Below are 12,608 nucleotides of genomic sequence, written 5' to 3' on the forward strand. Positions count from 1 at the left end.
AGTTTCTATAGTCACGTGCTAAGGCTCCGGTGATCTGTCCTTTGGTTGAAGATCAAGGTAGTAATAAGTATTTTTATTGAAAATGTCAAAAAGTTTTAGGACATTTTCTATTTTTAGTAATGGTTGAGAATATTGGAAGAAAATGAATCTTCCATGTTTAGGCCATTTCTATTTAGCTCAACTAAATTGACTTGTATGAAATGTTTCATTTTGGTTTGTACTTACTAGTTAATTGCTGAGAGATTAGTTTAAGGGATACCTGCCAGTTAAATTGTCTTCGATAACTAAAATGAGTTGCAGCTCAGTTATTTTTCGTGAACTAAATGTCCCAGTTCAATCAACTGTGTGGCAAAGTGAGCGATTCCTTAGCCAGGAGGATAGAATTATCGTCATTTTAAGTAAAGAATGTGTTAGAATTTAAGAAAAAATATTACTTAAAGTAAAATATTTCTTTATTTTTACATCAACTCTTTAGAGCTGAACTAACAGCGGCCACATTAGAATGGAATGTTGGAATGTGGTTGGAGAAGGAGCCCAAGCTGGAACAGGAATGGCGAGTCTGTGAGAAAGTATCTGCCCACAGTCTCAGCCTCACCCACTCCAGGCAGGCTGCACCTATGATGAGGTAAGCCTGCAGCTCTTCTCTGGACCAATTTCAACATTCCCACCATTGTTGATCTGATGCATGCTAAGGAGGAGTGAGTTGACCTAATTTAGAAGAGCAGAGAGAGCATTTATCCCACACTGCAGAGCCTCATATCCTCAGTATCCACTGAATATATCTGAAGTTACACAAAATGAAATTTTAGAAAAGAACTTTGGAGCCTACTGTTGACATTTTAGGATTTTAAGATGCTATATAGCTAGATGGAAAGAAAATCACATTCTGCTCTTTCATTTTTAGAAATGTGAAGACATGTTAAATGACTTATCCAACATTACCTAGGTTCATAGTGGCAAGGTCAGAACTAAAATTCAGGTATTTAAATTAATTGTTTAGTAGTATTACCACATGGGGAAAAAACGTAATGCTTCCATATCCTCTTCCCCATTCAAGAACAGAAACTTCACATGCTAGTAAAAACAATTACATCAATCTCTGTGAATTGTCTCTTTTAAAGTTCTCTTCTGGATTTAAAATTCAAAATAGTTCTTAATAATTTCATTATAATCTACTCACATTTACTCCAATAAAATCTACTCACATTTGCTCCAATATATTCAGGTAAGATCAACTCCTACATTGGATTAATATACTTGTGAATACTGTACAGATTTATTAATGAAAGCATTGATGCCAATAAACTGATTAGTTCAGAAACAATCCCACGTTTTTGGTAGTAGGACTACTTCTCACTGTGCACAACCCTCTCTTTTTTTTTTCAGCCTTTAGAAACTGTGTCCTCCCTGGGTACAAGCATAATGCAGAGAAAATTAAATACGATTTGGCTCTCAAATTCTTAGGTAACTTTATGAGCTCACAACTGTCATTTTGGAAGCAGGAAAGTGATATCCTAAATCCAACTCAAAGAACTAAATTTTGAACAAATGTTAAATAAGTACAGTTTTCCCCATTGCAGAATTTTAACAATGACCTCAGCAATAAAGCGATAACCCATGGAAAGCATCAGCAGTACTATAAAGAGAGATGGGGGACCCAAATGTGCCAATGTGACCTCCAACTTGGAATTGTTTATCTGAGAGATTTTTAAAAAGAGGTTTCTATCAAGGAAATGTGTGATCTTTTAAAATGGCTTTTTAACCATCTCAATATACAAAAAGAAGGATCTGAAACACCTCAACATCTTGAAACTAAGGAAATGGGTCCTCCCTAATGTGGACTGTCTATAAATCAATTAAATATCAAAACTACTTAAAAACAACAGGTCAAATGGGAAAGAGATTGAGGAAAAACGTTCTAAGAAAAAGGGAACAGAGAATCAACATTAAAACTTACAAATAAATGTAATGTGTGTAAACACTATAAAAATTGAAACAGTTACAACAAGTGAACAGGACAAAACAAACAAACAACACCAGTAATATAGAGTTAAAAACAAAAGAAAACAAAACAAAACAAAAAACCCTGAAACTGGGAGAGAATTTCTCCTCTGTTTGAGTTGCCAGTAAAGACAACTCAAGTTAGTGTTCCTTTCCCCCAATGTTGAATTGAATTTTATTAAAACAATTTTTTCAGGTTTTATACACTGAAGCCCGGAGCCAGTCGGGGCTGTGCCATAAAATCTGTCTGAAAGTCCAAGTCAATGGTCTTGTCAGAATCAGTCCATGATCAAATGACCGAAACTTCTGTGGTGATCAAGCTCATGCCCCACTCCTCCCAACACAAGTTGTCTTCCAGGAGACTCCAGGCCTTCATGTAAATGGCCTCGTGGTTTATCTGCCCTCCCAGTTTCTCAGACAAGCCTGAAAATATAGAAATCTCATTTTGACACCAATCAATATCTCTTAGCTATGTTAATCAACATGTGATGGTTCTATTTTTAAAGAAAATGTAAAATTCTTTTATTTTACTCATAGAATAAAGTTACAAAAACCTAAAATAAGTTGCTAAATTTAAAACCTTAGAAGTTTTGGGAAATATTTTAAACATTGAAAAACAATGTACATTATTGCAAAACAATGTACAAGTTAACAGAATGTACTTATGTTTATGTTTAGGTACGCGGAAACCTACAGAATTTTAAAATGACAATTGTGCAATATTGTGGTTGCTGGGATTATAGAAGGTATACTTTTTTTTAGGCGAGTTAATTTCTGAAAACACAAATATTCATGCCCTACATTCACTTTAGAAAATTCTAGAAAATTCAAGAATGTATAGTACTCTTCTATTAACATCAGATTTTTCTAGAAATTTATCCATTTCTTCTAGGCTATCTAATTTGTTGAAATATAATGGTTCATAGCAGTTTCTCATAATCCTTTTTGTATTTCTGTGGTATCAATTGTAATGTCTCCTCTTTCATCTATGATTTATTTTTATTTGAGCCATCTCACTTTCTTAGTCTAGCTGAAAGTTTCTCTATTTTGTTTATCTTCTCAAAATATGAGCTCTTACTTTCATCAATCTTTTCTATTGAATTTATCATTAAAAAGTGTTAAAATGTTGTGAAGTTAAGTGTCTTGACATTTTCATTTTTGGTTTCTGGGTTTTCTGAGGTGTTTTTTTTTCCTGACAGATTTTCTTTAATTCCTGTTTATAAAAACGTATTCTATATTTTCACCAATTTTTTTCATTTAGAACTCTGGATGATTTAAATTGTGCTTTTCAGTATTGAATCTGGATTATTGTTTTCTAAGTAATGATTTAATTTTGCCAGTATCACTTATGTAGCCTTTCCTGATTACACTGCTATGAACGTCACCTTTACAAAATCTTGAAGCCCCAGAGAGCTTACTTGATTTTTCTCGAGCATGCTTCTCAACAGGGAGTGATTTTGTATCCCAGAGGACTTTTGGCCATGTCTGGAGACACCTTTGGTTGTCACCATAAGGGAATGCTACTGGCATCTAGTGGCAGAGGCGAGGCATGCTGCTAAACATCCTAAGTACAATGCACAGTATAGATACCAAAACTGAATTTACTGAACCAAAATGTCAGGAATGCTGAGGTTGAGAAATCTTGGCTTTAGTCACAATATATGGATATAGGTCTGAAAAACAAATCCTACCTAGAGAAGGTATATGCACATTTTTAAAAAATCAGTATTTAAAATTATTGGCTTTTTCTATCTGTTGACAAAACCTTTGCCTATGAGCTTGTCATCATGATTTAACTAACAGCTGTCTGTTTTTCAGGTGAGGAAAAATGTGACCTTTCCTCATTGTCATTTCTATAAGATGCTCCCTATTCTCCACAAATGAAATATTTTAATTTCACCAACTGTAGAACACACTGTTTGATCCTCTGGACAACAAATACATATACTCATTGTGTGATTTTCTTCAAAGCACTGGTTTTAATAAGACCACGTAGGGACAAAGTTTTCAAACTTGACTTTACCTCTTATATCCAAGAAAATCTTGACTGGAGATCATCTGATGATGCTGATTTCAGTTCCAGACCCACTGGAACCGAAATGTGGTTCCAGACCCCAGACCCACTGAAGCAGTCTCCAGGTTTGGGGCCCAGGAATTTATATTTTTACCAAGTGAACCGAGTGGCTCTGAGGAAGAGCTGGGTTTGGAGGCCATGGCCTTGCAGCACTTACAGACATCCTGTCTGCAGGGCGAGAAGCTCTAATCCCTGTAAAGCTAATTGTTTCAGCTTGGCCCCTTTCCCAGAGAGGAATTTGGTCACAGACAGTGAAATAAGCCTGGAGCTTTTAGGGTTAAAGTTTGCCCTGTATCCACCAGCATAAAAAAAAATGTAGTAAAATGATGATTTATAATAACCACAACCTCTTTGAGGTTTTAAAAATGTATAAGGAGAAACTATAGGGGTTGAAGAAACAAAACATACAGGTTACTAATTTCTGTAACTGTTAATGATGCTGTATGTTGGTTCAGTTTTCTTTTATCTCAACATGGACGTAAGCATCAATTAAGTATCATAAAAATGGGTTGCATTTAACAAACAAATATAGCAAAGCCTAGAGAATAGGATGACGTGGGTTTGGGCTGCATGATGCCAAGTGGAAAATGCTGTCAATCACTTAATGCCACCCATAGAAGTATTTTGCAAATACTCTGATAAACTGAACTTTCCATGGTTTATAGAGATGTTTAACATCCAGGTCACTTAAATCCAAAGATAACAGAGGTATGAAAACAGCAGTGAACGGCCTCAACTTACAAAATTGCTTCAATGACAGCAAAATAATTTTCTTAAGTACACTTAACAGTTAGGGGGTAAAAAGGTTATTTGGGAGTCTTTAGATCATGGCACTCCAAATTGTTTAGCTTTAAATAGATTCATTATCTTTATCATCAAAATGGTTTCCCAAATGCCAAAAAAGAAAGAAAATTTGAAATCAATTGACGAAAATTGAATATATGCTTACAAATCATGAAGGAAGATATTTGTGATGAAAGAATTAGTCAAAAAAGAAAAAGAAAAATCAGAGGGCCAGCTAGACATAGCTCCTCTCTAGTGGAGTGCATTTTTGGTGAAAGAAAGGGAAGAGCAGAAATCAGAGTGTCTCTGAGGTCCCTTCTAACCCTAGGGACTTGTTGATATCTGTATACCAATTTGTCATTTGCGTGATGTGAAACCTGGCTGGAAATGTGACTGTGGGCCAAGGAGGAATATTTCTTCAAGTACACATTACTCAAAGAGAAAAATTAGGGCATCAAATAGCCCTGGATTGAGTATCAAATCACTGACTCCTTTTGAGGCCTAACTCTAGAGTTCATGGTTTCTGGAGCAGGAAATTTGGCTAGTGAGGGCAGGCTTATAGAAGTTTGAGAACAGAATTAGAAAGAGGGCCTTAGAATTTTTACACCTGTTATAAACCAGCTAGAGAAGTGTAAATGTTGAATTTAAAACAACATAAGACTTGCGAGTCAATTTATGTTGATAAATAGACCTAATATTAATCTGATGCAGGGTTAATTTATCCAACAAAATAGACAAGTAATTTAGGAACTACCTAAGTCAATTCCCTTGTTCCCAAACATATTTCTTCTCCTAACTATGAAATATTTATTTTGTTTTGACATAAGGCCTGAGACTCTACTCATAAAAAAAGAATTGGTTAACAAGTCATTTAAGTGAAGTGGAAGGAGCGCTGGCATAGGAGTGAGGGTCTAGGGTCTCTTGCTAGCAAGATGCGTGACTGTAGGGAGGTCACTTTTCCCATCCAGATCTTGGAATCTGTAAATTTCAGTTGGAACCAGATTCGTAATTTTGAAGCAGTATTTTGTAGAAGCCTCGTTTCAGTAGAAGGCTCCAAATAGTCTGCCAAAGTATGAATTAAATTTTGTTTTCAAGTATAATTTTACCTATTTAAACAACTTTATTTCACATGTAATCTCAAATGTATATGTTGTATTATCAAGCTAGCAGTTTAGAGCAAAACTTCCTCTGCTATCTTATATAATTGAAGAGAAATGAAATAGTTCAGCAACAATTATGACTTCAACTACTTTTCTGTGCAGATTTTATCATATCATATAGTCAACAAAATAGAGCATAAATGTGTAAGTCAAGACTGATAGAACTAGAGCACTGTTGCGTGTAATAATTTCTAATCTGGGGGTCATCAAAGTAGCTTCATCCTTATCACTTTACTTCATAATGGGTCAAAGTTATAAATTTGAATTTTATATGATAAACATGTATTAACCATCTACTGTTTATTTTATATATTTGGAGTCTTGTTGAATTTTTTTTTTTTTTTTTTTGGAAAAGATCTGTTACCTCTAAACTGTTTTTAAATCACTAGGCAAAATGGTTTCTATAATCTCTCTCTCCTCTGACATTATATCTGGGTCCCCTTAAAAAAATTAGAAAATATCTACTTACGTTGTCACCCTTTCAGATTTTGAAAATTTTGATGTAAGTAGTAGAGAAATGGCTGGGGATTATTTCAGTCCTGGAGCACTTGAGGGGAAGTCAGGCTTGGGTGCATTCAAATTTAGGGTTTAGGGTCAGACAGAGAGCCGCATGAAGCACCACAAACCTTTATGAAAGGAGAGGGGAACTAAATCATGGGAGGGGTCACCAAAGGCACAAAAGTCACAGAGGTTACAATTTCCCTGGATTTCCCTTCTAGGGTGCAGCAGTACATGGTTGTTCAACTCTGATTTTGGAAATAATTGAATTTATAGGAGACTAATATATTGAGGTTGACAAAGACCTGGCAGATCAGTTAGTTTATTTTACAGATAAAACAGGCCCAGAAGATATTTAACTGAGAAATCCAAAACACTAATTTGAAAAGCACCCCTATGTTCATTGCTGCATTGTTTACAATAGCCAAGATATGGAAACAACCAAAGTGTCCATCAATAGGTGATTAGATAATGAAGATGTGGTACATATATAGAGTGGAATGGTACTTGGCCATAAAAAAGAATGAAATCTTGCCATTTGCGACAATATGGATGAACCTAGAGGGTATTATGCTACGTGAAATAAGTCAGACAGAGAAATACAAATACTATATGATTTCACTTATATGTGGAATGTAAAAAATGAAATAAACAATCAAACAAAACAGAAACAAACTCATTGATACAGAGAACATTTTGAGGGTTGCCTGATTGGGGTTGGGTGGGTGAAAAAGGGGAAGCGATTAAGAAGTACAACTTGCCAGTTGTAAAAACAGTCACAGAGATGTAAAGTACAGCGCAGGGAATATAGTCAATAATATTGTAATAACTATGTGTGATGTCAGGTGGGTACCAGGCTTATCAGGGTGATTACATTGTAAGTTATATAAATGCTAATCACTATGTTGTACACCTGAAACTAATAATATTGTATGCCAACTTAATTGAAAAATTAAAAGGAAAAAGAAAAACAGGCTCAGAAGAAACAGCTTGCCCAAATGTTTAAGTTCAGCTTCAGCATGATCAAGGCTAAGGCAACAAAGGGCAGTAGGGAATAAAGAGTAAAAAGAAAGTAGAATCAATAGAGGCCCTTCTATAGCTTTATTAGCATCCAGGGGACATCCAGCCAACAACCATTTAAAAGAATAAAATGCTAAGTGTCTCTAATCAGAAACTGCCTCTCCTTTTCCCATTTCCAGAACACAGCAGCAGGTCATCTACTTCCTCTTGTCACTAATGCTGACAAATGACATTATTTCCAGAAGATTGTCCCCAAGTATTCCTGCCGTGAACTGTTTATTTGATTGTCTGTGATATGCCTGGTAAATCTTTCCAACAAGGAGTATGCAGCTGATTCTTAAACACATTATTACAAACAAACAAAATAGATCAAAACAACCAACAAAATATCCAGAAACTTTATAAACAATTTAAAACAATGCCCTTAAATATGCGGAAGAAAAAAAACACATTTTTTTCCTGCTCTTTCAAAGCTGTAATATACCTAATGAAGGATAGAAAAACTGAGGATCATAAAAGACTTCAGCTGTCACTGTGTTTCTTTAAATTTTTTCCCAGCGCCATTAAAGGGGCAAGCATGAGGATGTGTAGGTTTATTTATAGAGCCCGGAAATGCCAGGTGAAGCTTCCAGCCACAGCGATCCCTAGCATAGAATCCCGCCTACAAGACACTATAGAGAATAGTAAAATCTGACAGACCTGGGTTCAAAAGCCCAACTCTGCCATTCACCAGCTATAGGCCCTTGGACAATTTTCTGATTTTCCCTTTTTTTACCTACAAATGGATACTAATAATTATACCTTCCTTGTAGCATTACTGTGTAGCCTAATTAAAATATATGTGTGAGGTGCATAGCATCGTGCCTGCCACCTATGGTAGAAGCTACTTAATGTGTGGTTGCTAGTTAGTGTCCCCATTCTTATTATTATAATTAACATCACTATGTAGGCTGGAGGTAGAGAAGACTAAAAACAAAGCTGGAAATTGTATACCTCATATTTCAGTTAAAATGCACAAGAAACGTGCAACAGGCAATCCTGACAACAGACCATGCCCTTTAGTAGTTCTCGTTTGCAGGCATGGTTAGGCAAAGCTGCCTGGCTGGGTGCTGGGCTGCTCTGGCCACTGTGGGTTTTGCCACGGCAACACTTAGCAAGAGAGTAATTTGGAAGTTCTGCATCTAATAATCTGTGTAGTCAGCCAAAGCAGAAATTTCCTTTAAGGCTACACGATGTGATTGTCTTTATTGATTAAACTGGCAAATCTGTTGTAGGCTGAGCATGTACCATGAGACTTTTCCGAAATAGGCAAAGGCTGAAAAGACCTTTCCCATTTTGCCATAATGAGGAATGTCTATCCGCTACACGTTTTGCAAACACTGACACTAGAAGAGTTTATGCATTCATCTAAACACCCCTAGGAAAAATTAGTCTCCCTTTTTTCCCCTTTAAGAAGTTAGTCCATTTCCAGAATACCTCTTTCCACCTTCTTCTTTCTCCAACTGGTGGTCAAGTCAAGGGGAAGGCAAATATATTCTCTTTCTCATCAAATATGAAATAAAAAGATTCTTCTCTTTCTTTCCCAAAATAAGTTACTAACACTTATTTCCCCTTTTCTTTTATTCACTCAAATTTGCAAGTAAATCCCTTTAAAAATGTTCATTTTTTTTTCAGTGTAAACTCTCTGATGGGAAATTTGGCAATATGTATAAAAAGTTAAATATTCTTAATTCAGAAATTTATTTCTGGAAGCCATCAGTGCTAAACAACATTATTTCTAAGGAACAGAGTGGAAAACTGTAAACAGCAAAAATAGCCATTGAAAGAAATGGCTTAATTTGGTTCATCCTGACAAAGCCATTAAAAATATATTACATGTAATGCAAAAACATTCATAATATATGGGGAAAATGAAAGCGACTAAACAGGACTTATTGAATATTTTTAAAGTTATAAACGGACATGGATAGAAATGGACCAGAGCGAAATCTATCAAAATATTAACCAAGTAGTTTGCTCTGAGTGGAGAGGACATTGTTTATCCTTTTCTTTGAGAGTTTCTCTCTATTTTCTAAAATGTCTATAAAAAACAGATTTTACTTTTGCAATGGAACAAAACCAAAATAAACCTTTTTATTTAACTTACAAGAACATTCTCACGCCCATTTTAATTGAAAAGAAAGGCAGTGCGATTTAGGAGCAGAAAGAACCATAGCTATGACCTACCTCAGTGCACAGTTCATTTTCTGAAGGGGGGCTGATTCAGGAATGTGTGTCCTCAGCTCAGATGCTATTGTATAAATGGAGGTCAAAGTAGAGAAGGAAGCTGGACACCAACCACACAGAGCTTCCCCTATAATCAGTCATCATCTTAGCAACTAGCTTCACTGCCTTGGGTCTAAATTCTTTAGCAGTTGCTTTCTGCTACCATTTCCCTTCATGACCCACTCAAGTTGATTAGGCAGTGATTCCCAAATGTAGGCTATTCACCCACCACTGGGCCTATGGAAGATTTTAGCCAATACATGGCATGGTAGTAAATAACCCTGAATCACATGAGAGTTAGACTCTGTATTAGTTTCCTATTGCCACTGTAACAAATTAGCACAAACTTTGTGGCTTGAAATCAGATGAGTTTATTCTCTCATAGCTCTGAAAATCAGAAATCTAAGATCAAGTTGATGGTAGGGCTGCATTCTTTCTGGAGACTTGAGGGGGAATATCTGTTTTCTTGCCTTTTCTAGATTCTAGAGGCTGCCTACATTCTTTGACCTGTAGAGCATAACTTCACCTTCTGGGTGCTTCATTGTCATATTTCCTTTTTCTGACTTTGCCTCCCTTTATAGGTCCCTTATAAAGACCCTTGTCAATACATTGGGCCCACCCAGATATCCCAGAATCAACTCCCCACCTCAAGTTTCTTAATCATCTTAACTTAATTACATCTGCAAAAACTCTTTTTTTGTCATATAAGGTAATATATTCACAGGTTTCTGGGATTAGGAAATGGACATCTTTGGGGTCCATAATTCATCCCACTATAGCCTCCCTATTAAATGTCTTTCAACCTCTGAGTGCATCAAGGAGAAAGTCTTTGGTTTATATTTCCGTTTCTAGAATTGCTAATTCTCCCTTTCAAATTAAGAGAACAAATTTAACAAAAGGTAGGCAGTTCTAAAACTCAAGTGCTGTGACTGGTCCATTTTATTATCAATTATCTGGGTTTTGTTATTATGTTTATGGTTATCTTCAACTTTTGGCAAATAATACTTTTCTTCCCATTTACAGTAGCTACACAAAGTTTCTTTTAAAAGGGGACTTTTAATCCCTTTTTAATAAGGACTTTTAATAGGCAAATTTTTGAGATTTTTAAATAAGCGGTATTATAAATGGCATGCAGGTATGGCAAATGTTGTAAATGAAGAATGTGAATGACTAAAGTTTGGGAAATATTGCCTTAGAACACCACCCTGCTTACAATTAGGGAAGAAGTAGGATGTTCAGGGACGTTTCTGCTCCTTGCTTAGCTCTGCATGAGGCATCCCTTGAAGAATTGACACGATTTCCTATCTGCCCCTTCTGGCAGTTGGTTCTGTACATGGGTAGAAGGGTGAACCATCAAGACAGGGAGAAAGGCTTTTCTTCTCATTCATGAAGACTGCAAATCAGCAATGGAAAATCTATGGGATACCATTTATTGGGCATCAGAAATGTACGAATCTCCTTGCAGACTTGCTGAGAGGTAAAGTAAGTTCATGCACTGAAGTGGTCTCTCTCTGGGAGACGACTAGAAATCAGGGCATTGTAAGGTAGGAAAAGGCTAGGTCCATAGGGAAAAGGATGATAAAAAGCTACAGGGTTCAAACAGGGAGCTGTTCCTATCAGCTTGAAGGTAGAGAGGAATGGGTGAGGATGGAATACAGGGAGAATGGGGAGGATCAAGGAACTATTTACAATGAAGGTAAATTTTAATTCAGGGACTTTACCAGGAAATTCCCCAAGCATTTAGGGTGGGAGCTTCGTCACTGCCTACAATTTAGGTTTTCCCTTGATGCCATCCTCACTCAACCTTTGGAAGGTTTCCTGAGTACCAACTACTTGCCAGACTTGCGTAATAATGTGCTGGTACAAAACTAGATTTGAGGGCCAACCTGGTGGCTCAGGCGGTTAGTGCTCCTAACTCGGAAGGCTGCCGGTTCGATTCCCACATTAGCCAGTGGGCTCTCAACCACAAAGTTGCCAGTTCAATTCCTTGAGTCCCTGCAAGGAATGGTGGGCAGCGCCTCCTGCATCTAAGATTGAACACGGCACCTTGAGCTGAGCTGCCTCCCAAATGGTTCTGTTGGTTGGAGCGCATCCTCTCAACCACTAGGTTGCCAATCGATTCCTCCACTCCCGCAAGGGATGGTGGGCTGCGCCCCCTACAACTAGCAAGGGCAACTGGATCTGGAGCTGAGCTGCGCCCTCCACAACTAAGACTGAAGGGACAACAACTTGAAGCTGAATGGCACCCTCCACAACTAAGATTGAAAGGACAAAAACTTGACTTGGAAAAGAAAAAAGCCCTGGAAGTACACACTGTTCCCCAATAAAGTCCTGTTCCCTTCCCCAATAAAATCTTTAAAAAAAAAAGTGTTTCAATTCATTAAAAAAAACACTAGATTTTAATTTTCTCACTGTTAGATGATATCTTAGATGATTGGTTTTCTCTTTATAAAAGATTTTAAAAGATTTTTCTTTACCTTTGATGTAATCTGCCAAGGAAGCAAAAACTCTATGTCTTATTAAATATTTCCTGTACTTCACATTGTCTTTCTCAGGTCTTTTATTAGTTAGAAACACTGAGTCTTTTCAATATTAAAAGAGCTAAGGTGTTTGTTTTTCTGTCTGTCTAAACAGATGATTGTAAGAGATGCTTTGGGCCTCCGTGTGGTTTGCAGGCTGTTGACATAGATTTTGATTTAGTCTATTTACTTTAAGTCTGTACTAATTTCTGGTCTTATCCACTGTATGGAGCCCTAAGAATTCTCTAATAAGCAGGAGTTTTCCTGACTAGACAATCTATCCGGGGC

At 36.7% G+C, this 12,608-nt stretch overlaps 1 protein-coding gene across 1 annotated transcript in view; it reads right to left on the bottom strand.

The window, feature by feature from the left end:
* The window catches only part of LOC308508542 (uncharacterized protein), a gene marked incomplete at both ends in the record, with an annotated part of 52,716 nt that overhangs the window by 19,453 nt on the left and 20,655 nt on the right, over positions 1-12,608 (bottom strand). The window contains one exon of the mRNA XM_081075419.1: positions 2,300-2,424. Within this exon, the coding sequence (XP_080931545.1) occupies positions 2,300-2,424 (125 nt within the window). The remainder of the gene's footprint in view (positions 1-2,299; positions 2,425-12,608) is intronic.

The sequence above is a fragment of the Rhinolophus hipposideros genome (genome assembly GCF_964194185.1).
Source record: "Rhinolophus hipposideros genome assembly, chromosome: 15".
NCBI lineage: Eukaryota > Metazoa > Chordata > Mammalia > Chiroptera > Rhinolophidae > Rhinolophus > Rhinolophus hipposideros.